Source organism: Balaenoptera borealis (genome assembly GCF_965194805.1).
Source record: "Balaenoptera borealis genome assembly, chromosome: 8".
Classification (NCBI taxonomy): domain Eukaryota; kingdom Metazoa; phylum Chordata; class Mammalia; order Artiodactyla; family Balaenopteridae; genus Balaenoptera; species Balaenoptera borealis.
The window spans coordinates 52,652,278-52,679,370 of NC_138865.1; the positions used below are offsets into that span (position 1 = coordinate 52,652,278).

General features: G+C 41.7%; 2 protein-coding genes and 1 pseudogene across 3 annotated transcripts; all 3 read left to right on the plus strand.

Annotated features, from left to right (window-relative positions):
- Positions 1-4,347: 4,347 nt before the first annotated feature.
- LOC309633984 (interferon alpha-13-like) lies at positions 4,348-9,309 on the plus strand. The gene has a single exon (XM_082403422.1). The coding sequence runs from the start codon at positions 8,785-8,787 to the stop codon at positions 9,295-9,297; it is 513 nt and encodes a 170-aa protein (XP_082259548.1). The 5' UTR covers positions 4,348-8,784; the 3' UTR covers positions 9,298-9,309.
- A 4,992-nt stretch (positions 9,310-14,301) lies between these two features.
- On the plus strand, positions 14,302-14,899 carry LOC309633983 (interferon alpha-1-like). The gene has a single exon (XM_082403421.1). The coding sequence runs from the start codon at positions 14,310-14,312 to the stop codon at positions 14,877-14,879; it is 570 nt and encodes a 189-aa protein (XP_082259547.1). The 5' UTR covers positions 14,302-14,309; the 3' UTR covers positions 14,880-14,899.
- A 10,424-nt stretch (positions 14,900-25,323) lies between these two features.
- Positions 25,324-26,773, plus strand: LOC309633982 (interferon omega-1 pseudogene; annotated as a pseudogene). Its single transcript has one exon. The product of its transcript is annotated as an interferon omega-1 pseudogene (transcript).
- Positions 26,774-27,093: the final 320 nt, after the last annotated feature.

Here is a 27,093-nt window from a genome sequence, read left to right on the forward strand (position 1 = left end):
ATACCTTCTGAACTCTTTCATTTTTTGGTCTTTCAGCAGCAACACAGAAGCAGGAAGAAAAAAGCAGGAGCTATGAAAGGTAAGGTTCTGCTCTCTAATCCTGGGCTCTCCCGGGTTTGATCTTAGCTCTCTTTTCCATACAGTCCCAGGCCTATAATTGCTGGCAATGTCGCCTCCTACAGCCTGTACTCTCAGAAAATAATGGTCCCCCAGAGGAGAGACTCAGAGCAAGAAAGCAAAGAAGTCAGGACCCGTGACACTTCTAACCCACGCTCTGCTCGTCCATGTGAAAGCTGGGCCATGGCACTTACCCACCAAGTGACAGTGTGAGACGTGGTGGAACAATGACTGTTTTGGTGGCAAAATTTTGGGTAATGACTCCGACAAGTTAACCTCCCTAAGTTTCATAGTCTGTGTCTGGGAGAGTCCCAGGATTGTTGTGATGATTGCCTGGGGCAATGTGTGTGAAAGAGCTTTAAAATGACACCGCTCTACACACATGGACCTTACTATTAGTGTCACTGAACCTCCGACCTCGAATTCTAGTTCCTGGGCATTAATCTTGAAAGAATCTCTTCCCAATGGAACAGTCTACTCAGCATGTTCCACTCTCTCTTGCTTCCACTCTCGCTGGACACACCCAGGCTCCTATTTTTGGTTTGCAGAGCTCACCTGAAAGGCACTCATGTGACACCAGCCCCACCCTCTCTTCAGAAAGGTGATTCATATCTTCTGTCATCTCAGGCATCCCTCTTGCTAGCTGACCCTGTGGAATTCCAGGGTCCTAGTCCAGCAAGAGGCTGACACGAGGGAGTCCCATTGGGAACAGAATATGGAAGGAAGCCTTGGGGTAAGGCATCTTCTGAAAACAAAATGGTCTCTCTCAAAAACAGTAAAGTTCATTCTTCACAAGTAAATTGTTTCTTCTAAAAAAGAGTATTTTCTTTTGTCTCTGCTGCATTTGGGGGAAGGATGCAGTAGTCCGGGAACTGGGTTTAGAGAAAAGAAGAGGCTCTCCAGTTCTGATTGAGAGCTGACTTTGAGTGTTTGAGGCAGAGGAAGGTTAGGGAGGGAGTCTGACAGTGGCCTTGCACACCCTTTACCATCTCAGCCGCCTTCATTTCTGTCAGGATGAATACAGCCCTTCACAAAACAAATACAAAAGCATAGGAACTTGACAAATACTGAGGGGCTTTACAAATTGAGAAAATCCATTAAAGAACGAGTCTCAGGAACTGGACTTCCCAGTCCTTCCCCTTCTCCATCATGATACTGATCTGTAAACAGCCGTGGGTTGGAATGTTTGGGGTTACACAGGCACATAGATTCCCAAATGTCCCAATCAGCCTCTAGGAACAGAGACAAGAAACTTCACATATTCCCCAAAACAGTACTGGAATTTGGCATTCCTGAGGTCTCAAGTTCAGAGGGAAATGGAACAAACCAGAGGACCCCAAATATTTTGATGGAGAATAACTTTCATCTAACTCCAAGGCCTTCTTGCATCCTGATGAAAGCTGGGCAAAGCAGCTCAGCTCCCCAGTTCTCAATTTAGCCTTAATGAAAGTGTACAACTGAGGACTTTTCGCCTTTCCTTTCTCATGGGACAGGCTCTGGAGCAGCAGGGACGCACAATTCCTGGCCATGTTTGTGGTTGAGCAAGCAGGGAGAAGAGGAGGCCAAAGGGGAGGCAGAGCAGTATAGGGTCTTAGCAAACCTGGGAGTGGAACAGCATAGTCTTACCAGGCTTAGGAAAGGGATCTCCATCTGCATCAGGTACCGTACTCAGCTCACTCTCCAGCTACACTTCTTATTCCCACCCAGTATCCTGCACACTGTTAGGGACATCATTGGTCCTCAGAGTTGTTAATAAAAGGGATAAATGTAATAAGCTGAACATACTTGTGCCAGTAAAACTGTTTGAGAATGACAGTCTTGCTGCATCTTCTCTTGTAGGTTACTCTTGTCTTCTCAGGTGACCAGTAAATTTGTTAGCTCGGCATCTCCTTAGTCTTCCTTCAACTTCATGCATGATTTAGGGCAATTGTTTTCTTTTTCCTATAGTACAGTTTTCTCAGCTTTAGAATAGGGATAATGAGACTACTATATTCCATTCAACATACCATCGCATGTTATGTGCTCTATATAATGAGAATATAATAAGTCATAAAGTTATCTTAAGTGAGCAGATTATTTAAAGCACCAGGGACATATTAAACATAGCAATGATAGTTGTTATTGTGACAGGTATGCAGAAAGGAGTAAAAGCCATTATTTCATGTCCACTCAAAAGACACATATTTTTTTAAGATTTTTTTTGATGTGGACCATTTTTAAAGTCTTTATTGAATTTGTTACAGTATTGCTTCTGTTTTTTTATGTTTTGGTTTTTTGGCCCTGAGGCATGTGGGATCTTAGCTCCCCAACGAGGGATTGAACCCACACCCCCCTGCATTGGAAGGTGAAGTCTTAACCACTGGACCGCCAGGGAAGTCCCCAAAAGATATTGATATAATGCCATATCTGTGCCTTACTGAGCTCATCATTTTGTTATGTAAAAATTCTACCTCTGTGAATTAAAATAGGATCATCTTTTTAAGTATTGTGCAAAGCATACACACAAATTTTTAAATTCTACTAGCAAATGAAATACTCTCACGGATGTACCAAACACTAGATTACAAATACCTATGGATCTCTAGTGGGCATCAAAACAAAATGCAATCAGTGCATTGGCACAGAGATATTTATCAATATTAAGTAGAAAGTAATATATTAAGTTTAAATTTACATCATGCTGAAATTAAAAGCATTTCGATGCAAACAGATTACAAATTTTTATGCAACTTATCCATATAAAATGACATTTTGAAGAAGTGAATAAAACTCTCCAATGAAAAACCCTGATTATATATATAAAGCTGAATGCTTATTCTATTAAGCCTTAAGGGTCTTCTAAGACCCTTGCTTAAAACAAATGAGAGGAAAAAAATATTTTGAAAATTGAGATTAATTTCTTAAAATACTTACTAGGTCATAAGATATTGCCAATAAGCTACATCTTACTGAGGTTAGAGATCAATGTGAAGCAGCCTCGGCTGACAGGTCCGAAGCATCAGATACTTGTTATTACACCCGCCATTTTAAAGTCTGACCTTCATCTGGTCTCTATGTCACCACCATCGTCTGCTTTTCTGCTCCTCCTCCTCTCCTTTCTTTGTTGACTCCACACTCTCACCTTAGGGAATTGGTGTTCCTCAAAGATCTATGCTAGTCCCACCCTTCATCCTCTCTGCACATATAGTCTCAACCTCCCAAATAGTTCCAAACGTCATCTCTGTGACTGTTGACTTCCATATGCATGTCTTTACCCAGGTTCACATCTCCAAACAAATGTCATTCGCTCCAAACCCTCATATTTACCTGCTACCCTAGATGATCTCCATACATGGCCAAAACTGACCATCATGCAATTACCTGGCAAACTCCTGCAGACCCCTGGGATGCCAGCTTACCAACTGCTCTTGAAGAAGCTTTCCCTGATCCATGCAAGCCCACATGCTCCCAAGAACCTGTACTTTCCCTGTCACAGCATTAGCATTCCTTTAATTGAACACCTAGTTACCCATATCTCCACCAGACTGCAAGCTCTGTGACACCAGGCAATGTGTCCACTATTTTCATTGTACTTGGCACCCACCACAGTGCCAACAATACAAGGGATATTCACACTTCTTTGTTGAAGTTTAAAGTCCATGATTCCATAATATATTTCACAGTTTATTGATCATGCAACTGCTGAAACTGAATCAGCAACCATTAGACATGCTTTCTCTGAGAAAGAACAAGTAAAAGAGAATAGCTTCAGCTGCTATAACCTGTCATAAAGCCTTGTGCATCTCCTTCACATCCTAGAAAGGGCTTCAAGCTAATTTTTTACTCTTTAAGGCCTGTCTTCCCTGACAAAGTGCTGCATTAAGAAAATAATATCTTGGGGCTTCCCTGGTGGCGCAGTGGTTGAGAGTCTGCCTGCCAATGCGGGGGACACGGGTTCGAGCCCTGGTCTGAGAGGATCCCACATGCCGCGGAGCAACTGGGCCCTTGAGCCACAATTGCTGAGCCTGCGCGTCGGGAGCCTGTGCTCCGCAACAAGAGAGGCCGCGGTAGTGAAAGGCCCGCGCACCGCGATGAAGAGTGGCCCCCACTTGCCACAGTTAGAGAAAGCCCTCGCACAGAAACGAAGACCCAACACAGCCATAAATATAAAGAAAGAAAGAAAGAAAGAAAGAACAGCAAACTTTAAAAAAAAAAAATAACTTTCTAAAAAAAAAAAAGAAAGTAATCTTTGTTTTATCTACCAATATATTAAAAAAGACAAGTAAAATCCTGAAAGCAGAGATACTTCAAAATATTTTAAGAACCAATGAAATGAATAAAACTATTTATGTTCCCTTTGGATTTTAAGGCAGATTAAAGGTTTAAGGACACTCTGATTTTCTTTAAGAGTATGAGTTAAACCTAACACTTAAAATATACCTTTTGCACCCCCAAAGCAAAGGAAAATAAGACACAAAGCTGACCATATCATAATATGAAGAATAAATTTGGTAAATATAACAATCATCATAGAGAAATAAATTCTAATTATTACAAATTAAAAATAAATTTTCTGTCCATTCAAAAGTATTGTTTCCACTTACTATTGAAAAACAATGTGCTGAGATGACTGAATGCATTTACAACTGAATCAGAAGAAAAGTCATTGAACTGAGGGAACATTGAGGCGCTTGAGGCCACCTCTAAGCAGAGAAGACTCCATTGTAGAAGATTGGGTCCAGGTCTCCTTTTCCCACTCCTGGGTTCTCTGAGGTTGAACATACAGGGAAAGCACACTCTGATTTTCACGCCTTAACTTCCACTCTCATATTGTCCTGGGCACAGCAGCTATGGACTTTCTTTTCAGATCGAGCCTGGTCCTTTGGAAGGAGTTCTTCAAAGTCAGGCTGGAGTCCTCATTGACCAGGAAGGTCTTTTCCTCCCCATCTCCTGCACCAAACGAGTCTCCAGATCTTCCCACTGTTGATCAAGCCCAGTGAGGAATTTCAGCTGTTTGTGCTGAAGACGAAGGAGAAGTGCTGTATCGTCTCATGGAGAATGAGGCGGCCTGAGCGTTTTGGAACTGGCTGTCAGCCAGCTGGTGCTGATGCAACCTGAAAACCTTCTTGTCCTTCAGGCAGGAAAACAAAGAAGATTCTCCCTGTTAGGGGCAGGACTGTGAGGGTCTCCTGCTTTGGCAGGCCGTGGTTCGGGGCCGGTCACAGCTAAGGGTGCAGACAGGGCTGGAGAACATCATCCTGGGTGTCATCAGTGAGGAGGGTGGCAGGCCCCGCTGAGCCTGGTGATGCAGGTGTCTGGCTGTGGGAGCCTGTATCCAGCTGCTCTGAGTACCTGCCTGCAAATGAGATTCTTAAATAGGCCAGGATTGTCATTTCTCTACTAATCCCAGTATTGTTTCCACGTTTTTGCAATTTGTCTTCCATTTGTGGGCAACATAGAATGTCACAACTTCAATTCTTCTTTTATTACACTGGAAATTAAACACACTCCTGGAACATGAAAGAGTATCAATCCAATAGGATGTATTCATCTAAATGAGACCCAAGGTTGAAATAAAAACCTGAGTCTCAATATATCTCTTTTTCAATTCTGATAAGAGTACTTAGAGTTTTGACCCTGTACTCTTATTTTGCCACTTCTTAAATTGCACCAAAATACAACTAGCCTCACCTCTCTGCATTTTCCTCTAAAGGGTCTGATACATTAGATTTAAATTCTTCCACATTTCTTTACAGGACCATAGCTCACATTTTCTGACAGTTTACAGATAATGCTGACCTAAAAATGAACAGCAAGGGTGAATTCATGCAGTTCTCTTCATTCTGTCACCAGAAATATTCTGACTGCACATATATGTGACAATGCGCTTGGCAATGTGGATTCCAGGAAAGTAAGGCAGGGATGGTGACTGCCCTCCAGGGAGCAGGGAGGACAGACTTCAGAGGCAGGATTAGGATGAAGGCAGCACCGCGTGCTCAGTGCAGCTGAGGGCCAGTGCTCAGAGCTGATGAAGAGGAGGGCCTGGGAGCAGCAGAAAGCTCCACTCTGACAAAAATCTGGGGCTCCTGAATTTAAATGACATCAGATTTTCATTTCCTCTTTTAAAAAATGGAGACAACTTTAGTTGTGGTCACACAAGACATTGCCTAGATCAAATAAAATAAAGTTTGCCAAGTATAGGCTGAGAATTTGAACAGAGTGAATGATAGCAGCCTTTTGTATTAATATAACAAATGGTAACCTGTATAGTCCACCCTCAGCCCAGCCAAGAGAAGCTCTGACTACAGGTTCCTTAACCCTCAGGGGTCTGCATGTTGAGGCCCCCAAATGCAAACTCTAGGAGAGGGAGTGCCTGTAGGCCTGGGAAGGAGTAGAGACCTAGTCTCTACCCTTAGAGCAGGGCCCGGTACATTAAGGAGAAATCCTACGGCATCTGAAGCTCTTTGCAGCATCTAAGAAAGTGTTTTGACCTCCTCCCCCCCCCCCCCCACACACACACAAAAAGGCTGCTCTGTGACTAGTATAAATGAGATAAATAGTCCTTTTCCTCACCTTATTTTGTTTCAGACCACCTCTGGTGTTAATTTTTAAGACACAGATTAAACTATACTTTCAAAACAAACACATAACCTCAGAGAAAAAGAGATCAGATTTCTGGTTACCATAGCCAAGGGGGTGTGAGTTGAGAAAATCAGATGAAGGCAGTCAAAAGGGTTTTTTCTTCCTTAAAAAAAAGACATTAAAATAATGTTGTAGAGACCAGGAAAATGGTTAGAAATATATATATGGGGGAGAGAGTGATGAGAAGTAAAGCATTCCTAGATTTTCAGCCATGGAACAGCACAATACTCTAATTCAAAAGCTATTTCCTGGGTTAGCATTAGGGCAATGTTAAGCTGGTACTTCTCTTAAGCACGTATGGTAAGAAGACACCAAATCTAAGTCATCAAGATAAAGGATGTTTTAATGCAATGTTTTAAAATGAAAATTAATACCAAAATATGCACGAGGAACAAAATATAAAAATTTTAAGTAAAGAAATGAAGTTGACCTTCATTTGCATGGCCCTGACAGTCTTACAAAGTAAGCCTTCATGATGTAAATGAAATTTGGGCAAATTCCACTTAGTGTATAAAATTCTTACTAAAGAAAAATGAAAAAGTCTGACCTGCTAAATGTGCTCAGTTGCTTGTACACACCAACCCTTCTTTCTAACCATATAGTCAAGGTGAGGTCCTGGGAAAGACATTTCAGGAACATGAGTTAAAAATCAGTTAAGACTATCACGGGGTCATTAGAAATTGTCAAACATGGTAATTCCCTCAATTAAAAACAAGTGAGAAAGTAATCTTGAAAATATTAATGAGTTGGCTTCCATTAAAGGTAGAAAAGTAAAACTGCATTAAATACTTGGGATTTCCCTGGTGGCGCACTGGTTAAGAATCCACCTGCCTACGCAGGGGACACGGGTTTGATCCCTGCTCTGGGAAGATCCCACATGCCGTGGAACAACTAAGTCCATGTGCTGCTGCTACTGAGCCTGTGCTCTGGAGCCCGCGAGCCACAACTACTGAGCCTGCGCGCCCAGAGCCCGTGCTCCTCACCAAGAGAAGGCACCGCAATGAGAAGCCCGCGCACCGCAACAAAGACTGAACCCAGCCTAAGATAAAAAAACCCAGCCTAAAATAAATAAACAAATAATTAATTATATTAAATACTTTAGTATAAAGACAATAGTTTAAAGTTTAATAAAATGCTCTATTTTAATATGAAAATATATTTTAATATTCTATGCTTAATACTGAAAATATTTTAACATAAATTTATTATAAAAATATGAAACATTTAAAATATTCAATTTAAATATGATATGAATTAAGTTAAATATAAAATTAATTTTAAAATATAACAAATAAAATGCTGTGAGTGTTTTAATATTCCTTCTTTTCAGATATTCAGTACTTTCTCCCCCACGTTAACGCTGTATCCTTGAAAGACACCATTAAGTCCCAGAGCATCTACAGGGGCGCTCAGCTCCCGCGTCCTCGGCCCCGGTGGTGGCCGCGCTCCGACTCACCCCCAGGGCGGCCCCAACATCGTCCTGTCGTCCCATCGCCGCCGCCGCCGCGTTCCCTTTTCTCTGAGCCTTCGCTGCCTCGCGCCAGAAACGAGCCCGAATCTGTAAAATCGCCTCCCCTTTCTCTGAGGCTGGGAATCGCTCTGATTCCCCACCTCAGACCGCTCAGAAAAAGGCTTCTTTCCTCAAAATTGCCTCGCTCAAGTTTCTGTGAGAAAATAAAGCGCAAAACTCAGGGGAAGCCCCGAAAATGCAAGGTTCCGGTTCCCAACCAGACAAAAATGTCGCTGGCCAGGCCGCGACAAGGCTTCCTCTTCAACACTCAGCACCGAGTAAACGAAGGTGTTTCGCGCGCTATGCTGACTATTAAAGCAGCCTCAGAGACTACGTTTCGCCCTGTCTCTCGAACCGCAGGAGACAACCGCAGACTGCAAACTCAGTAGTCGGCGTTTCCCAAACAAACCCTGCGCCCTCTACCGGCCGCCTAGGGAAGGACGCTGTCCACAGTTCCAGGGAAGGAAGCTGCCCACTAATTGTTTGGCGGTGCCCGCGCGCCCCCTGGCGGCCATCTAGTGAATCACTCATTCTCAATGGCCCAGATCTATTTGCTAGTGGCAGGAGTGATGCTCTGCTCCATCCCTGCTTGCTCTCTTGGCTGGAACTTGCCTAGAAGCCATAGCCAGGAAAACAAGGAAGTCTTCCAACATTTGGAACAGATGCAAAGGATCCCCTCTCAGTGGTGCCTAAAGGACAGAACCGACTTCAAATGTCCTTGGAAAAGAGAGAATATCACCCCAATCCAGATGACTCAAGGCACCTGTCACCACCATCTGATGCTCCAGCAGATCTTCAACCTCTTCGCCACGGAGGACAGCCGTGCTGCCTGGAACAACACGCTCCTCGATAAACTTCTCTCCAGCCTTCATCTGAGGCTGCACCGACTGGAGCAGCTGAGAAAAGACCATCTAGATTGTCGAGATTTGGGACTGGCTGCCCGGGAGTATTTCCACGGAATCCATGTCTACCTGAAGGCAAAGGAATACAGCCCCTGTGCCTGGGAGGTTGTCAGAGTGGAAACTGAAAGGTGCCTTTCCCTTATGTAAGACTCCTCAGAGAAATGTCAACAAATACAGAATATTTTTTATACTCGTGACACTTTTCATTCAATTACATTAGTGTTCAAGTCCAAAGCAACCTCGACTTGTGTTTCCTCACAGGCTGAAAAATGTCTGAAATGAAAATCATGATTTTAAAAAAGGTTTTGACAGAAGAACACAATCTCTTTTCTTTTTTTCATTTTAAAATATTTATTTAATTAAATGAATTTATTTATTTATGGCTGTGTTGGGTCTTCGTTTCTGTGCGAGGGCTTTCTCTCTAGTTGCGGCAAGTGGGGGCCACTCTTCATCGCGGTGCGCGGGCCTCTCCTTATCGCGGCCTCTCCCGCTGCGGAGCACAGGCTCCAGACACGCAGGCTCAGTAGTTGTGGCTCACGGGCCTAGTTTCTCCACGGCATGTGGGATCTTCCCAGACCAGGGCTCGAACCCCTGTCCCCTGCATTAGCAGGCAGATTCTCAACCACTGCGCCACCAGGGAAGCCCCAATCTCTTTTCTTGTATCAATAATTTTATAACGTAATTTAAAAGATCACTTTAAGTTTTGGGAGGGGTATTTGCTATTTCCAACATATGAAGTATAGAAAGGTTTTTTGGATAGTGTGGTGTTAAGAGATATTTGTCAGTTAACTTAATGCTGACTGCTGTAACAGGTAAACAGAATGCTGTCAGGAATTTCATCATAATAGAGTCTTATCTTTCCCTGGTATAAGAACACAAGGCAGGCATTCCTGATCAGATGGATGTTCTAAGTTGCTCTCCAAAGAGTGATTCGGGGACATGGGTACCCCCTGTTTTGTGGATTTTTACATCATCAACAGGTGACTCCAAATTTTTCTGCAGTACTTGAGTCTATTCCACTCAGTGGTAAAGGGAAAATAGTCTGGTGCGTCACATGGGAGGTTTTCAAGGGCCAGGACTATACAGGGCAAGAGCACTTCTGCTCACATTACATGGCCTGGATTTATCCTTGTGGAAATCTCACTGCAAAGACGTTCGGAAATTATTGGATGATTAATGGATGAGGAGACAAGTTCAGTGCATAAGACCACTTTTCATCTTTACACTATTTGTCCTAATGAAGTTCTGGGTGTGGGTGGAGAGGAACAACTAATGTTCTTGCTTGCACACACTTCATTAAAAAACAATCTGACCCACAAAGAAAGAGAAATATCGTGTATATGTGGAATCTAAAAAAAATGATACAAATGAACTTATTTACAAAACAGAAACGGACTCACAGACTAACAGAACAAACTTATGGTTACCGGGGAGAAGGGTGTGTGGGAGGGATAGTTGGGGAGTTTGGGATTGACATAAACACACTGCTATATTTGGGATGGATGGCCAACAGGGACCTACTGTGTAGCACAGGGAACTCTGCTCAGTATTATGTGGCAACCTAGATGGGAGGGGAGTTTGAGAAAGAATGGATGCATGTATGCGTGTGGCTGAATCACTTTGCTGTACACCTGAGGCTAGCACAGCATTGTTAGTCAGATATACTCCAGTATGAAATAAAAGGTTTAAAAAAATCTCATCCTCTAGTTCTGCCTTAACAGAAAGAAAACAGTCAAGTTTGGATGTTTATTCTCAGACTCAGTGGTATTATGATTTCATGTATTTTTATTGTTCATTTGCTGAAATAAAGAAAGCTAAAAAACAACACACCCACAATCAGAGCCAAATTCTTATTCCACAAGTTCAGCTTGGGGAAGATGACACGGATGTCACTCAGAGTTCACAGCATCATAGACTGTTTGAAAGAAGCATTCAAGTTGATGCCCAAAGGTAGCCTGTGAGGAAAATATCCACAAACTTAGACACAAGTTGTTTCCTTATTGCCTGAGGGAGACGAGAAAAGTATGATCAGGCAGCTCCTTGCAAGTACTTGAGGATGACTGAAGAAAAAGGGGAGAGCGACTCTTCCATTTGTGTCCAGGCCCGTGATTCTCATCCTGCTCTTCTAAGTATTGAAAATGCAAACTTGAAGAAGAAAACATTCCTGCAAATGATCTTTAAAAAAATATCTCACACAATATTCCATTATCACTTCCCTTGTAGAACCATGAAGAATTTACAAAGTCTCTGTAGATTATCGTCCTCTCATATCATATCTATCTAAGATACGTTGGTATTGTTCCTTCTCCTATTACTATCATCACTGGTCCCTTCATGAGTATGGATTGAGCTCTGGAAATGATAGGGACTGGACTAGCTGTCTAGGAAACGGGGTTGGGTAAGATGGTGTCTCTCGCTTTAGGTATTTTACAGACTCCTGGGACGTATTCTGAGGACACAGTAAGTCAGGTCATGTCTTACTATTTGGGCTTCTTCAACAAAAGAGCATAGACTGGGTAGTTTGGAAAGAGCAGAAATGTATTGCTCACAGTTCCAGGGTCTGGAAATCCAAGATCTGGCTGTCAGCGTGGTCCAGTTCTGGTGAGAGCCTGCTTCACGTCTCACACTGCAGAGTTCTCCTTGTATCATCATACAGCAGGAGAGGGAGGCATTTATCTCTGACCTCTTTGATAAGGGCACTAATTCCATTTGTGAGGCCTCCATCTTCACACCCTAATCAAGTCCTAAAGGGCCCGTCACCTGATACCATCACTTTGGGGGTTAGCACTTCCAAATACGAATTTTGTGGGGACGGAAACATTCAGACCAGAAAGGGCATTGAAGGCTACATGTCTTGGCATCCAGAAGAGACAATATATTCATGTAAATAAAGAAGAATGAGCAATTCATCAGGCCAAAAGTGCAGACCGAGGACTCAGAATCCAAACTCTTGATTTTCAACCTGCAGTAATGCTTTAATTATTATGTGTCAAAATTTGGAAATCAAACTGAAATGGACCCCATCCTCCCTTGGAAGGCAATGAAGACACAGGATGAAAATGATCGTTCATCAGTCTTTGTGAGGAGTCTCCAAAGAATCTCAGTATATAGGTAGTCATTGCCACATCTGTAAAGATCCACCGAAGAGTAACGCGGTTAATTGTCTGGTTGCTGTGACCTGTGTGAATCAGGGAGAGTCTGAGTTCAGATACGTGGCTCTGTATGTGACACCAAGCTGGTTATATTCTGTCATGACCTAGTAGAGGACAAATTAGCGACGAGGCCATCCTCCTGAGTTTAATAGAGTGCCGGGCAAAGGCTGAAAATTGTGCTGCTCTTACAACTTGAATCCCCAGGGCCATATGCACCTTAAAGGGAAGAGAACCCTAGTGGTTTTAGCAACAAACTCAGTAGGCATGACTGATACCAGTAGGAATAGAGTGGAACTACTATCCACTGTCTATTATAACCATGGCAAATATGACCGTGATAAATGAAAATAGCTTGGACATTCGTAACTGCCTTCCATTAGAAGGAAAACATCTGAGAAACTGCTTTGGTTAAAATGACTTGTGGCGTGATTACACTGGGCCTGGTGCCGAGGATACCACAGAGAATACGACAGAGCCCAGTTGCTACAGAGCTGATTTGCCAAAGATGGTCACATACCTATTATTTATTGAAAGATCGGAATTGGAGAGGGCTGAGGCCACAGAACATCCACTGCAAAATAAAAGAATTCATGATCAGAGTTGAAAGTTAATTCTTTCCATGATACCAATCAATATTTATCCAGTTCTCAATTAATTACAAAGATGATTTTCTTTTGTTTGAAAAGAATAGGCTTGGATTGGAACCTTGGACAGTCCTTTGGGGAATCTGAAGTTCAGTGCAAAAATACAGAGAAAGATTCAAATTGATGATGATTCCTAGATCATGCATTCTCATTGGGGAGCAGATTGCTCCCATGGGTGCAAACATTAGTTCTTAGGGGTGCGAACAAATCTCAGCTACTACAATGGTGGGTGGCACTCCAAGGCTCAACCCTATCCAGCAAAATCTCATTCCTTTGTATTCATTGTTCTCTTTGGGTTTTCTTGTGTATGAGATGAGAGGCATTGACATTGAGTGCATGGAAGATACACAATATGCAGGATCAGTGCTACAAGCTCTGGTGGCTTGATGTTTCATTAGAGGACTTTCTCTCCATCATATGCTTGAACTCAAAGTCATAATGTGAGAGGTGGCCTTTGCTTACTTACGAGCTGTCCTTGTCTGTCTTGTGGATTTTGCTTATGTTTGAGCCTCAGTGTGATGTGGGCATCGGGAATTAAGCACAAATAGGTTGTATTTTATTACTTAATTCTAAAAAAGTTACCTAGGAGATCAATAATTATGTCTAGTCCTAAAGAGAAAACGTTGTTGACAATATCTAGATGAATATCTAGCAGCTAGTGAAGTTAGAAATCATTTTATGATATGAATCAAAACTAATAATTACCTAAAAATAAATGTTAAGAAAATCATTTAAATTTTCAATGGTTTTAGCAGTTTTGATAGATTTTTAAATATATCTATACATTGGTATTCTTAGGAAGTATTTGTTTAAATTTTTATTGAATATGTAATTTGATACATTCCTATTTATTAAGTAAATGTATTGCCTTAAAAGTCATTCTGCACAATTAACCAAAATGTTAAATTAATTGCAGTAGCTTTTACAGTTAATCTTTAGCCTGAATTTTTTTTGTCATACTCACCCCTGCATCGAATAAAAAGAATAAACTTTTCACTTTCTTTTTCTATTTATAAAGTAAAGATATGCATGGAGTAAATATCGATGGACACAGTATATCTGTGTATCAAAATTTCATAGGGGGGCCATATGGAAAAATAATATCTAAAAAGGCTCTGTGGGCAGGAGAAGGGGAGGCAAGGATGAAAAACAGTGGTTGAGAAACGCTGCCCTAACCTATCTGGAGAGTGCAAAATGAAAAGCAAAAACAGAAGTAGAAAGTAAGTGAGAACATTCAGAAAATGGAAACAAATTCATTCCCATTTAAGACCCAGGCCTGAAGGAAGGTCTTCAGAGAACCTAGAGAGCAGGGTTCACAGAGTCACCCACCTCAGCCAGGCCAGCAGCATCTACAAGGTCCCCAATGGCCCCAACCTTGTCCTTCCTCCTGGCCCTGGTGCTGCTCAGCTGCAACTCCAGCTGCTCTCTGGGCTGCGACCTGCCTCAGACCCACAGCCTGGCTAACACGAGGGCCCTGATGCTCCTGCAACAAATGAGGAGAATCTCCCCCTTCTCCTGCCTGAAGGACAGAAAGGACTTTGGATTCCCCCAGGAGGCGTTTGGAGGCAACCAGTTCCAGAAGGCTCAAGCCATCGCTGTCGTCCATGAGACGATCCAGCAGACCTTCCGGCTCTTCAGCACAGAGGGCTCGGCTGCCGCTTGGGATGAGCCCCTCCTGGACAAGTTCTGCACTGCACTTTCTCAGCAGCTCACTGACCTGCAAGCCTGTCTGATGCAGGAGGCGGGGCTGGAAGGGACTCCCCTGCTGAAGGAGGACTCCATCCTGGCTGTGAGGAAATACTTCCACAGAATCACTGTCTATCTGCAAGAGAAGAAATACAGCCCTTGTGCCTGGGAGATTGTCAGAGCAGAAGTCATGAGATCCTTCTCTTCATCAACAAACTTGCAAGAAAGACTCAGGAGGAAGGAATGACACACACCTGCTTCAACACGGAAATGATTCTCACTGCCTAACAAGACCACACTTCCACCTGTGCTGCCGTGTCAAAGACTTCATTTCTGCTCTCGTCATGCCCTGAATTGAATCAATCTGTCAAATGTTTTCAGGAATATTAAGCAACATCATATTCAACTCCGCAGGCACTAGTTCCTTACAGATGATTTATTTATCTATTTAAAAATTTATTTATTTAACTATTTATAAAGTTTTAACTTATTTTTTGTTTGTATAATATTATGTGCACCTTTAAATTGTGGTTAAGAGAAAAAACACGTTCTTTGTATTTAGTCTATTTATTTTTTGCTTTGTGCTTTAAATAAATTTTCATCATAGAAAACTTTTTATATTTGTTTATTCTTAAAAAAGAAACACCGTGCCTGAATGTGCAACCTGATTAAAGAATGGTGCAATTCATTTACATCATTATGTAAATAATATGATACGCTAGTTAGAGTCATTATGATACTCCAGTTAGAAGTAAATATAAACATCGTCTAAGCCAGGTTGTATGTTGCCCTCAGGACATAGTGGTGACCATAATGAATCCAATCCTGCTTTTTTGTCTCTTGATTTTTGTAGGGAAAGGAACCTAAAAACAATAATCAGTTAATTGAAAATTAAATATTAATTATGTTTAAACTAATAGTAACTAATATTATAAATTAATATAAGTTAGGTTTAATGCTATAGTGAGAAGAAGGGCGAAAAATGAAATTCTCTCAGCCGAAGGTGGATCAAGCCATGTGAGGATATAAAAACAAAAGTCGTAGTTGTTCTCTACCGTTCACTGGTAGGTATCTAACTGCAAATGTCCACTGGATATTGCACTTGGCAATTTACAAGTAATTCCATGAAGTGTAAAGCATGGGAACAGAAGAAGTGTTCAAATGGAAGAGAGAATACAATGAGAAAAGGACTTGAAGTTGAGTCCTATGACCTTAACCTTAAATAGGAGGGAAGAGAGCAGCAAAGGAAAGCGGAGTGGAATGGCCATATATTAACAGGACGAGAGAGAGAACGGTAAGAAGACCATGTGTAAAAGGCTGAAACTGCTTAGAAGACTCAATGCATTCATTTAAATTGTAGACAGAAACTACCCCCTACTTGGGAAAAGAGACAGTATTGGCCACCTCAGTGAGAGCATGTTTGGGAGAATTAATCAGCAGAAACCATTGTGGAGAGGGTGGAAGGATGAATAAGAGAAGATAATGACAATATATATAGAAAATAGGTTTGAGATATTTGCCATCTGAACTGGAGGAGAGACATAGGGTGGGACCTAGAGTAGAAGGTAGATCATTTTATTCTCTGCGTGGTTGTCCTTTTTTGAAACATTTTTGCCTCTGAAGAGGTCACATAGATTTGATGTATTGACAACTCATATTCATGTTTAACATTTTATTTAGTTTAAATCATGACGTATGTAATTACAAGGAAAATTTATCATCATCTTGATTAATGTTATGTTGATTTTCAGTAAGCTGCTCTGTAGATTGAAGTCATCCACTACATGGGAAACAGATGGAACTGACTTTAGTGAGAGCTGATTTGGTGGAATAAATCAGCCGGAACCATACTGGAGTCAGTGGAGGGTAATAAGAGAAGAGAGGAAATCCCACTGTCATTTTTTCACCTGGGGAGTCACTTTACTTCTTTCACTCTCATCATAGTCAGTTTTGCATTTGTTTTCCATTTACCTCAGTGCATCCAAAGCCAATGACAGCTTTCTAAGAAAGGTGAATAGAGAAAGAAAACAATGACATACTGAAAATTATGGAAAATAGTGGTATGGACCCCTTTATGCTTCCATTTTTACTTCTCTGTTTTGGTTCCTATTTCAAAATGAGACAGAAAGTAGTTCAGAAGCAGCAAGACAACCCTTGCCCAGAACAATCCTGACTGAAAAAAGAACATATAAAATTAAGACTCTGAAATCAGCAGTGAAAAGAAGGAAACTTTTCTCTAGCATCATATGCCTTACATCTTCACCACCCTGCGTCTTCACTGTGACATGGGAATGGTGAATCAAGAGGCTCAGTAAAAATGTACTGAATGATCTAATGATGCTTATAAATTGCTTTAGTATAAGGTTCTGATGGGAGGTTAATAGAAGCTTCTGATGTGAAGTCTGATGGAAAAAAACGAGAATATTATTTGTTACTAATTATCTTGAGACATTATTATGAACTTTGTGCTAATGATACAATGGTGCACAAGATGTAGACAAGATGTTACTTGTCAAACAGGTCTAATAAATCCATTTTCAAGAAGACCAATCCAGAAGAACAAGGCAGCTTGGCTGACATGCAAAATAAAGAGGGCAGAAACAGAGCCCAGGAGCAGAGGTGAAGTGCTGTTGTTAGCAAGAAAGCACTGTAGACATAAGTTTGAGTTTAACAAAAAGACTTTCGTCTTTGGAAAGATTTGAATCCACTTATACTGAAACATCTGAAGTTTCTTAGGGCAAATTCAATGTAAACTAAGAAAAACGAAAGAATGATATAAATTATCGATGTCTTCTAGTCTAGAGCATACGTGAAGGAAAAAAAAGATAAAAAGTGTACAGGAACATTCCGAAAGTGATAACTACTGAGTTCTGAATTTGAGAGACTTATATAGAAAACCCCTCAGAGAAACTCACACAGACACACAGCTCATTCAGGCTGCTAGGATCCCCAAGGCTTCTAATGCCCACTACCTGTGCTGGCCCTCCTGGTTGTTAGCTGCATCAGCATCTGACCCCTGGGCTGGGTTGGGATCTGCCTCAGAGCCATGGACTGGTTCACAGGAAGACCTGCTGCTCCTGAGTCAAGTGAGAAGGATTTCCCTGTTATTCCGACTGAAGGACATCTCTGGGAGATGGCAGATGGCGGCAAGTTTCACAAGATGTCCCAGCTGATCTTCAACCTCTTCCACACACAGCGCTCCTGAAACACGACCCTCCTGCACAAACTTCCACTGGACTCTATCGGCAGCTGGAAGACCTGGACACCAGTTTGGTACAGGTGATGGGGGAGGAAGACTGTCTTGGAAATGGAGGGCCCTACGCTGGCCATGAACAATTTACTTCCAGGGAATCCCTCTCAATCTGAAGAGAAGAAATAGAGGAACTCTGGGAAGTTGTCAGAGTAGAAATCATGAGATCGTTCTTTTCATCAAAAATTTGAAAGAAGGGCTTCCTTGGTGTCACAATGGTTAAGAATCCTCCTGCTAATGCAGGGGACACGGGTTCGAGCCCCGGTCGGGGAAGACCCCACATGACATGGAGCAACTAAGCCTGTGCGCCACAACTACTGAGCCTGCGCTCTAGAGCCCACCAGCCACAACCACTGAGCCCACATGCCACAACTACTGAAGCACGTGTGCCTAGAGCCTGTGTTCTGCAACAAGAGAAGCCACCACAATGAGAAGCCCGCTCACCGCAACAAAGAGTAGCTCCCGCTCACCACAACTAGAGAAAGCCCGCGCCCAGCAACCAAGAGCCAATGCAGCCAAAAATAAAAATAAGTAAATAAGTAAATATATTTATAAAAAAAAAAAATTGAAAGAAAATAAGTAAGGAAAGGGACCTGGAAATGATTCTCTGTACCTTATACACTAAGTCATGTACCCATATGTTCAGTCCTTTTCAGGACTCTTATTTCTGTTTTAGTCATGAAATGCATTGAGTTAAATTGTTCAAAATTATTGTTAAAATGTATGTCTCTATGGGCATTACTCTTAAAGAGAGAGCTATACTGATGTTGTGAATGTATTCACATATTGGGGGAACTTTTGGTTTCTGGTTCAACATGTAACCCACCTGGAAGTCATCATTCTTGACCTCACAACAACAAAATGCAGAATGTATTGAAAAACAACAACTCTTCTTAAATCCATCAAAAATTGAGGTCACAGGGCAAACAACTCCCTGAAAGCTTGAGAGAAAGGAAGATTCAGAGAATCCCAGGTTACCTGGGGCAGAAGGCTGCAGGTGGAACGAGTTTTGGTAGGAACACTTAAACTGTAATTGAAGAATTGCTGGAGGATCCTAGTGGATGAGCTTGAGAGTTCAAAACCCCAGGGGTCCAGAATTAGTGGAGCCCCACACTTTTGTGAGTTTTACCTGTAGGAATCCCACCAGGTTCTCACTGTGAAAATCAGAGAAGTATCTCCTGTTTTTTTCTAGCAGAAGGAGAGAAAAGTAGTCATCTTGAAATACTCTGAGTAGTGTATTCTCTTTAACAAAGATCTGACCTCAAGGGAAACTATTTTACCAGAGCCTAACCCACCTGAGGGAAGGGAAATACCTTTAACTCCAAATCCCTCTAACTTCCTTGCCTCACCAAATAGGGTGGTAAAAATCTGAGAAACACTTGTGAAGGTCACAGCCCAGAGGCACAGACTCACCAAAAACTGATACATAATCATAGGATTATAGAGCGCTCCCCCTCCCCCATACTTACCATCACATCAACAGGGTTCCTGTATAACAGGGGATTACAACAGAAGAGAACTGCAGGGTCAGACTTTAAGAAGAAGCCTCTAGGGAAACCCAAAGACAACAGGGGAGAGAAAAGCATGGACACAAGAGGAAATTTTAGCCTCTAACACCTACAGCTATGGCAAACCATAAACACAGTCCAAATCCTAGCAAGGTAAGTGTAAATCCTCACCCTAAAGGCCAATGTACTTCAGTTCATTTTACACGGTACATCATGTTCAACTTTCAACAGAAACTTGCAAGTCATACTAAAAGATGAGAAACACAGCTGCAAGAGACAGAGCAAGCATTAGAACTAGAGCCAGTAATAATAGAGATTTTGGAATTTTCAGACCAGGAGTTTAAAATAACACTAATTAATGTGCTAAGGTCTGTAATGTATTCAGATATTCATTCATCTACTTTATCTCAGTAATACTATGTGTGGTATTTAAAATTGTTTTGTTCATATAATATCGTGTTCAACTTTATAATATATTCAATAATAACAAAATATGTTCACCTTTATCTTTTTTTAAAAATATGTATTTATTTATTTTGTCTGTGCTGGGTCTTAGTTGCGGCACGCAGGATCTTCATTTCTGCATGCGGGAAACTTTGTTGCAGCATGCGGACTTCTTAGTTGCAGCATGTGCACTCTTAGTTGCAGCATGCACGTGGGATCTAGTTCCCTGACCAGGGATAGAACACGGGCCTCCTGCACTGGGAGTGTGGAGTCTTACCCACTGGACCACCGGGGAAGTCCCTGTTCACCTTTATCTTATATCAAATTATTTTTTGTTTAATTTATGAAATAATTCCTCAGAAGACATCTTGGATGTCTATTCTTGCAAAAAGAAATAGCTAAATTTGCAACCCATATTGAAAAATGGATGATGAATTCAAGCCACTCATTCATTTTTTTTTTCCAATCGGTTATATTTTAAAACGGCATATTTCTCTGTCAGATTTGGTGATAGTTCTGAGAATACACAGGTTAAAAAAAAGCAAATACAAAGCCTTGGAACTTTCTTGGAGCTTTCAGTCTGGAAAAGAAAGATATAGAAACAGTAATCACACTTCATGAATTTCAATTATGTTTCATGTTACAATGAGAAATAGAGGACAAGGGATTCTCTCACCAGAAGCTTGAGTGAGGACTGTCAAGAAGGGGAAAAGCAGATGTAGTCTATAAAGTGTCTGATAAATATCTAAAAACAGTTCCCATTCATAGATGCATATGTGGTTCTGGAATCTGCAACAGTGTACATCTTGGAGATATTACTGTGCAAATCAGGGTATGGTAACGTATGTCATGTCGTTCCTTAAGAGAAGGGTGTAGAATGAGATGACCTGACACTTATGAGGGAGGACCTTCAACTTTTAAGGCTGAGAAAGAGAAGGGGAGCCTGCAAAGGGCACAGAGATGGAGTGGCTAATGCAGTTAGGAGTGAACCAGGGAAAAAGGATCTTCAGAAAGCATTGAAGAAGAAAGCAAAGGTTTTGAGAACCGCACAAGATGAAACTTAATTATTTATAATATATGATAAAGGATTCTGCCAGGACGTCAGTGAGATCCTGAGGAAACCACCTAACTTCCCTGAACCTCAGTTTCCTCAAATATAAAGTAAGATAAAAGTATTCTTACAGTTGTTATTGTGAGTATTAAATGAACTACAAAATTTGAAAGCACTTAGCAGAGTATCTTGCACTTAGGGAGGGCTTAACACAGCACACATAGGTCCCTCGACAGCGTGACTGGAGAAGGGGCACAGGGATCCATGGTCCCCTGGAGCTGTGACAGGCGATCTCAGTGCAGCGCCAGCTTGAAACAGCTGGATCCTGTGAGCACAGGGAGTGAGGGTGTGAAGGTAGCCACGACTCTACCCTCTTCAGCTGCCAAGGAATGCAGGTCCAGACTGTCCAGCCTCTCAGAGAAACACAGTAAATAGAGGGAACCCTGCCCAACACTGAACTGGTAGAGAATCTGGGAGCTCACCTGTGCCTCTATTTGGACACTTCCATGTGCTGATTGCACTAGGAGGAGCTTACCTTGTTCAGGATCTCATTTGCTCAAAAAGCCCAAAGTACAGAAAACGTGGAGTGGAAAGTCAGCAGCAGAGATGTTGAAAGCGTTCACTGGAACAGCAGCAGGTCCTCAGGACATGGAACAATACAGATGAGCTGCACTGAGGCAAGTGTTTCTCCTTTTCAGAGCATGAAAAGATGAAGTGGATGCTGAGAGCACAGGGTTATTGCAAAAATGCCTGGCCACTAGCAGTGTCCCCAGCATGGGTGACGCTGATACCACAGCAGCCTGTGAAGTCTTGGAAGGGACAAAGGTTACTCATGGCCAGCTGCAAACTTGTTTCCTCCTTAGGACCCAGCAAGTTATCACAGAGCAGGGAAAGATATTCCTGGGGACAATGCAATCCAAGGACCTCTTGAAATGAATCCTGATATAGTCTCTTTGAAAAACAACAAAAAAAATAAAATAAAATATTACTTAAACAGAAGGGACAGAGGCAGGGATTTTAATGCATTCAGCAACTAGTGGGGTAGAGGCTTCCCAGCAGGATGTACATCAATAATGTGCATACTTACTACAATTTCTAAAAGAAACAAAGATTTTTGTGAAAAATTATTTAACTTAGGCATTTTGCAAAGAGGACATTCATGAATCAACTCTCTTTCTTCTACTTCCAGTTGGTGCAAACTGCATTGAGTAGGTACATTTAAAGATTTGGAAACATTCCTGAGAATTAGGGTCCAAAAAATAAGCAAATAACACTCCTATATTACTGTTAAAATTTCATTTTATTAATTAATGCTGTTTTTAATAATATTTTAATTCCTACCCTACAGTTTTGTTTTATGATTTTTAATAGGTTGAGGCTAGAAAAATAAATAAAAACAAATATACAAGGCAGTGTAGTTGACTTTGGAGATCAAGCCAGACTCTCCCTGCTAAGGAACTCTTTAAAAACATTCACTGCTTCTGTCTAGGAAGGGCATATGTTCTTCTGTCTTGGTCATACATAAGGTCTCCTCAGTACCCACATCTGAACCAATGGCTGGAACAATAAAGAGAAGAGCTTCTTCACTGGATTCTGTCAGTAGACAACAGGATGTCCCATCTGGGCTGGAGGTGAGAAACGGATGTGTCTTCATTGAGAATGAGAACAGGGGGCTGACCTGAAGTGGTCTCCTGGGAAGAGTGAGGTCCTAAAGGAGAAAAGTCAGAGCTCATATGGCTGGAGATTCTTAGGTGCTTTTTCTTGGTTCTTAAAGTCACAAGAAAACTCAAAAGTTAATCACTCATAAAATCTTAGACTTCTTTTTTCAATTGGCAAAAAAATCTACTCCCTTCCAACCATTTAATAGGGATTTTGTGTATTTTTCCTCAGAATTTAGAAGTCCTCTCAGTTGACTCAGACCACACCTTATGTTGCCCTACAAAACAACAGACAGCAATCCTTTGGCATCTGAAGCGGAATCAAGGATCCTTTGTCATCTCACTCTCCTCCCTCTACTGATTTCATGCAATGGCCTCTCGTTGGTTCCTAAATTCCACCTCCATTTCTATCCTTCCCTTTCTTTACTGGGCTCTTCCAGACAAGTCATTATAAAGACTCTCCCTAAGGTTTGCCCTTGGATCTTTGGTACATTTGAAAGAGTTCATCCGTCCAGATTGACATTTCATCCCACATAAGTGAATGGAATCCAAATAGGGTTATTGAGAAGATTGAGTTAATATTTTAAGAAACTTAGAAAGTGACTAGTCCATAATCATGCAATACAATTCACTTATTATTTTTTAATATCAGGATCACTGTATCTAGATTAAGATCAGGAACTTTTGGAATCATCTAATTCCCTTCTTTTAATTCAAGTTTTCTCAAAGCACTCTTCTCATTGCCTGAGTGGATTTATCACCTAGACAGACGCTCAGCAAGATTGTGATCGCCACGATCCTGCCAGAGATGGTTAGTGTTCTCACAACTGGGGTTCCAGTTGTCAGTCTCTTGTGAGTGTGACTTCTTCCCTCTCTCCTCAGAACTGATCACATATGGATTAAATGAAAGAAAAATCAGGCGGCTGGTTTTGCAAAGCTGAAGGCAGTCAATTGACCCAAGACTTGGTCTTCTTTGAGTTTCTGGCAGAAGCAGCCATGTTCCTGCCTGTTATTCATATTGGCCTCATCCTTGCCCTCTGCCATAGCCTCATCCCCAGCTGTGCTCCACTGAAGTTTCCTAAGTTAGAATACGCCATTGTGTCAGCAGAAAATCACTTTCCTCCTTTCACTATTGTGACAATCAGACTTATATCTGTTTTCTTTTTACCCACAAAGCAACTCTCAAATTTTACTTTCTAGAGAAAGTTGCAATGAGAAACAAAATATCTGAAGTTTGAAAATGATAGAGACCGGAGCCCCTTTGCCTTTCTTTACTCTCCTTTATTGTTCTTGCCTCATCATGAATTAGAACTAACTAAATGCAGGAGCAGCAAGACAAATCTTGTCCAATTAGCCACTAATGGAAAAGAAGTTACAAAATTTTAAATGAAAAATTACACACAAATAAAGGAAGGAAGGTTATTTCTCCCCGACATAATAGCCTGGGCCTCACTGCCCTGCATTCTCAGAGGGAGACAGAGGGGAACAGAGAAGCCCAGTGGCATCAACTGATTGAACAACTGAAGGTCACTGGTCTCTGTGACATAAGCGTCTAATGAGAGAAAACTTCATCGTTGAATCTCCTGTCCCCAGCTCAGAAACTCTGAGCATCACAAGTGTTCAACAGTTTAAGTAAAAGCATTCAATAATAAAATTTATACTTGGCAAAATTACAATTACGTGTCTGCTCAAGATGAAATAATTAGAAATGGATAATTCTTCTACCTGTTTAGAGGAAACATACTTTTGCTCTCAGCTTCTGAGGGCTGCTGACATTTTTGATACCTGGGGACATGGGTCAGGAGAAGAGAAGGTCACCATTGAGGACTAGGGTCCTTCACACAAACACTCCAGGGGCAAGGGTGAGGGTCCTGGAAGATGAATTATTTTCCGAACAAATAAACAAGCCCCTCCACAGAAAAGAGATTTTAAAGTCCCCGGGATGTGGTGAGCCTGCCCTCCGGGAGGGAGTCCAGAAGGTTAATAAGGAGGCTCTGTCACTCTAGAGGAGAGGGTGTGACTAGAAGTGATCTCTCCCTTGTGAGTGAGGTGCTGCTGGGGAAATACAATTGTCTTGGAGTTAGGATCTCCACACCCATATTCTCTGAAAAGAGCCAGGATTCCTGGTGGGGGTATTGGCCCAGCCTGTGGAGGACTATAGGTCACCAGTAAGAAAATGATGGAAAGAAAGGGTGATGTCTGTAATAGTCCTGACCTTGTGGTCCCCTGCAGTATAACCACATGCACCTGCATGAACGCATTCTAGAAGGAAGAGAAACATCAGACAAGCTTATTCACTTATAATCATCAGCTTCTGCTGTGACTCAAACAGTAAATAAGCTTTTTTTTGTTTCAAAAAGCTTAGTTGCCAGAGGTGGTCTGGTAAATCCCTAAGCAACTACAGAAACCATAAGGACTGAGGAAGCCTGCCTTCCGATGTAAAGTAAGAGGGTAAAAATGGAGCCTAAGATCAAGGTTAAAAATTTGTTCCTGGAACAGAGAAGAGCAATATTTATGCATGAAAAGGAGACACACAGAGAGAGAGAGAGAGAGAGAGAGAGGATGTATTTACACACCTACATCACTTCTGACTTTAAGACAAAGATATTTCTTATTTGATTGATAAATACCCATTTGGATGGACATATCTGAAGTTTACTGGGAAAATTAAACTTCTATTACAAAATGAATGTTTTAGAGTGAGGACATCGTCTTAGACCATATGGAGAATACATAAATGAAAAAAAAAAAAACCAGTGTAGAGAAATGTTCCTTGTTTAATGGCCTTGCTTAGAAAGAATGTCATCAGAGAACCTACCCACAAGTTTCCTCCAGATGCTTGTCTCAGCCAGGCCAGCAGCAGCCTCATTTGCCCCATGGCCTTCGTGCTCTCTCTACTGACTGCCCTGGTGATGTTCAGCTATGGCCCTGGTGGATCTCTGGGCTGCAACCTGTCTCAGAACCACGTGCGGATTAGCAGGAAGAACTTCATGCTTCTGGGCCAAATGAGGAGAATCCCCCCTCACTTCTGTCTGAAAGATAGAAAAGACTTCGGTTTCCCCCAGGACACGGTGGATGGCAGCCAGCTCCCGAAGGCCCAGGCCACCTCTGTCCTCCACGAGATGCTCCAGCAGATCTTCCGCCTCTTCCACACAGAGCGCTCCTCTGCCGCCTGGGACACCTCCCTCCTGGACAAACTCCGCACTGGACTCCATCAGCAGCTGGAGGACCTGGACGCCTGCTTGGTGCAGGCGATGGGAGAGGAAGAATCTGCCCTGGCAGTGACGGGCCCTACACTGGCCGTGAGGAGGTACTTCCAGGGAATCCATCTCTACCTTGAAGAGAAGAAATACAGCGATTGTGCCTGGAAAATTGTCAGAGTGGGAATCATGAGATCCTTCTCTTCATCGACCAACTTGCAAGAAAGGTTAAGAATTATGGATGGAGGGACTTCCCTGGTGGTCCAGTGGTAAAGAATCTGCCTTCCAATGCAGGGGACGTGGGTTCAATCCCTGGTCAGGGAACTAAGATCCCACATGCTGTGGGGCAACTAAGCCCGTGTGCCACAACTACTGAGCTCGCGCGTCTCAACTAGAGAGCTTGCGTGCCACAAACTACAGAGTCCATGCACTCTGGAACCGACTCGTCACAATAGCAGAGCCCACGTACCCTGGAGCCTGTGCGACACACCTAGAGAGCGAAAATCCACATGCCACAACTAGAGAGAAGCCTGCGCACAGCAACAAAAGATCCTGCATGCCTCAATGAAGATCCTGCATGGCGCAACTAAGACCCGACACAGCCAAAAATAAATTAAATAAATAAATAAATAATAAATAAATCTAAAAAAAAGAGAGAATTATGGATGGTGACCTGGGGTCACTTTGAAATGATTCTCATTGGCTGAGATGCCATATCACCCATGCACATATGCCTTTGATCACTTCAAGAGGCTCTTATTTCTGCTTTAGCCACAAAATTTATTGAATTAATTAAGCAAATTTTCTGTCAGTAGTATTAAGCAAGGATATGTTAAAAAGTTCAGCTCCAGGGTCGTTAGTCCCTAAGGGATGACAGCCCTGATGTTATTTATTTATTTATTGTTTATTTATCTATTTAGGTTTATTCTTGTATATTATCATATGTATATTTTCATATAAAAGATATTTGTCTTTACATTGTATTAAGATTTAGAAAATATGTTCACCTTTCCATTTTCTTAAATTTGCATTTTTTATTTATTAAATTCTTACCAAAGAAAACTCCTTGAGTCTGCTTATTCTTTACACCTAAATCCAATCCCTGGTTTCCTAAAAAAAAAATGAGGAATGGACCGTAATACTTAGCTACTCATTCATTCATTTAGTTCATGTCTTATGTATTAATCGAGTATCAAAGTGGCAGACTGTAGAATTGCCTTTAAGAAACACAGGTGAATAAATCTAATGTGGTAGCTTCTGTGTTGAAACTTTCGGTCATAGAGAAAGAGACATAAAAATAATATAAATATATTTTTTACAATTTTCAATTATATTAAAAAATACAAAAAG

Coding starts and splice junctions, on each gene's coding strand:
- LOC309633984 (XM_082403422.1), top strand. CDS start 8,785: ATGGCCCAGATCTATTTGCTAGTGGCAGGAGTGATGCTCTGCTCCATC.
- LOC309633983 (XM_082403421.1), top strand. CDS start 14,310: ATGGCCCCAACCTTGTCCTTCCTCCTGGCCCTGGTGCTGCTCAGCTGC.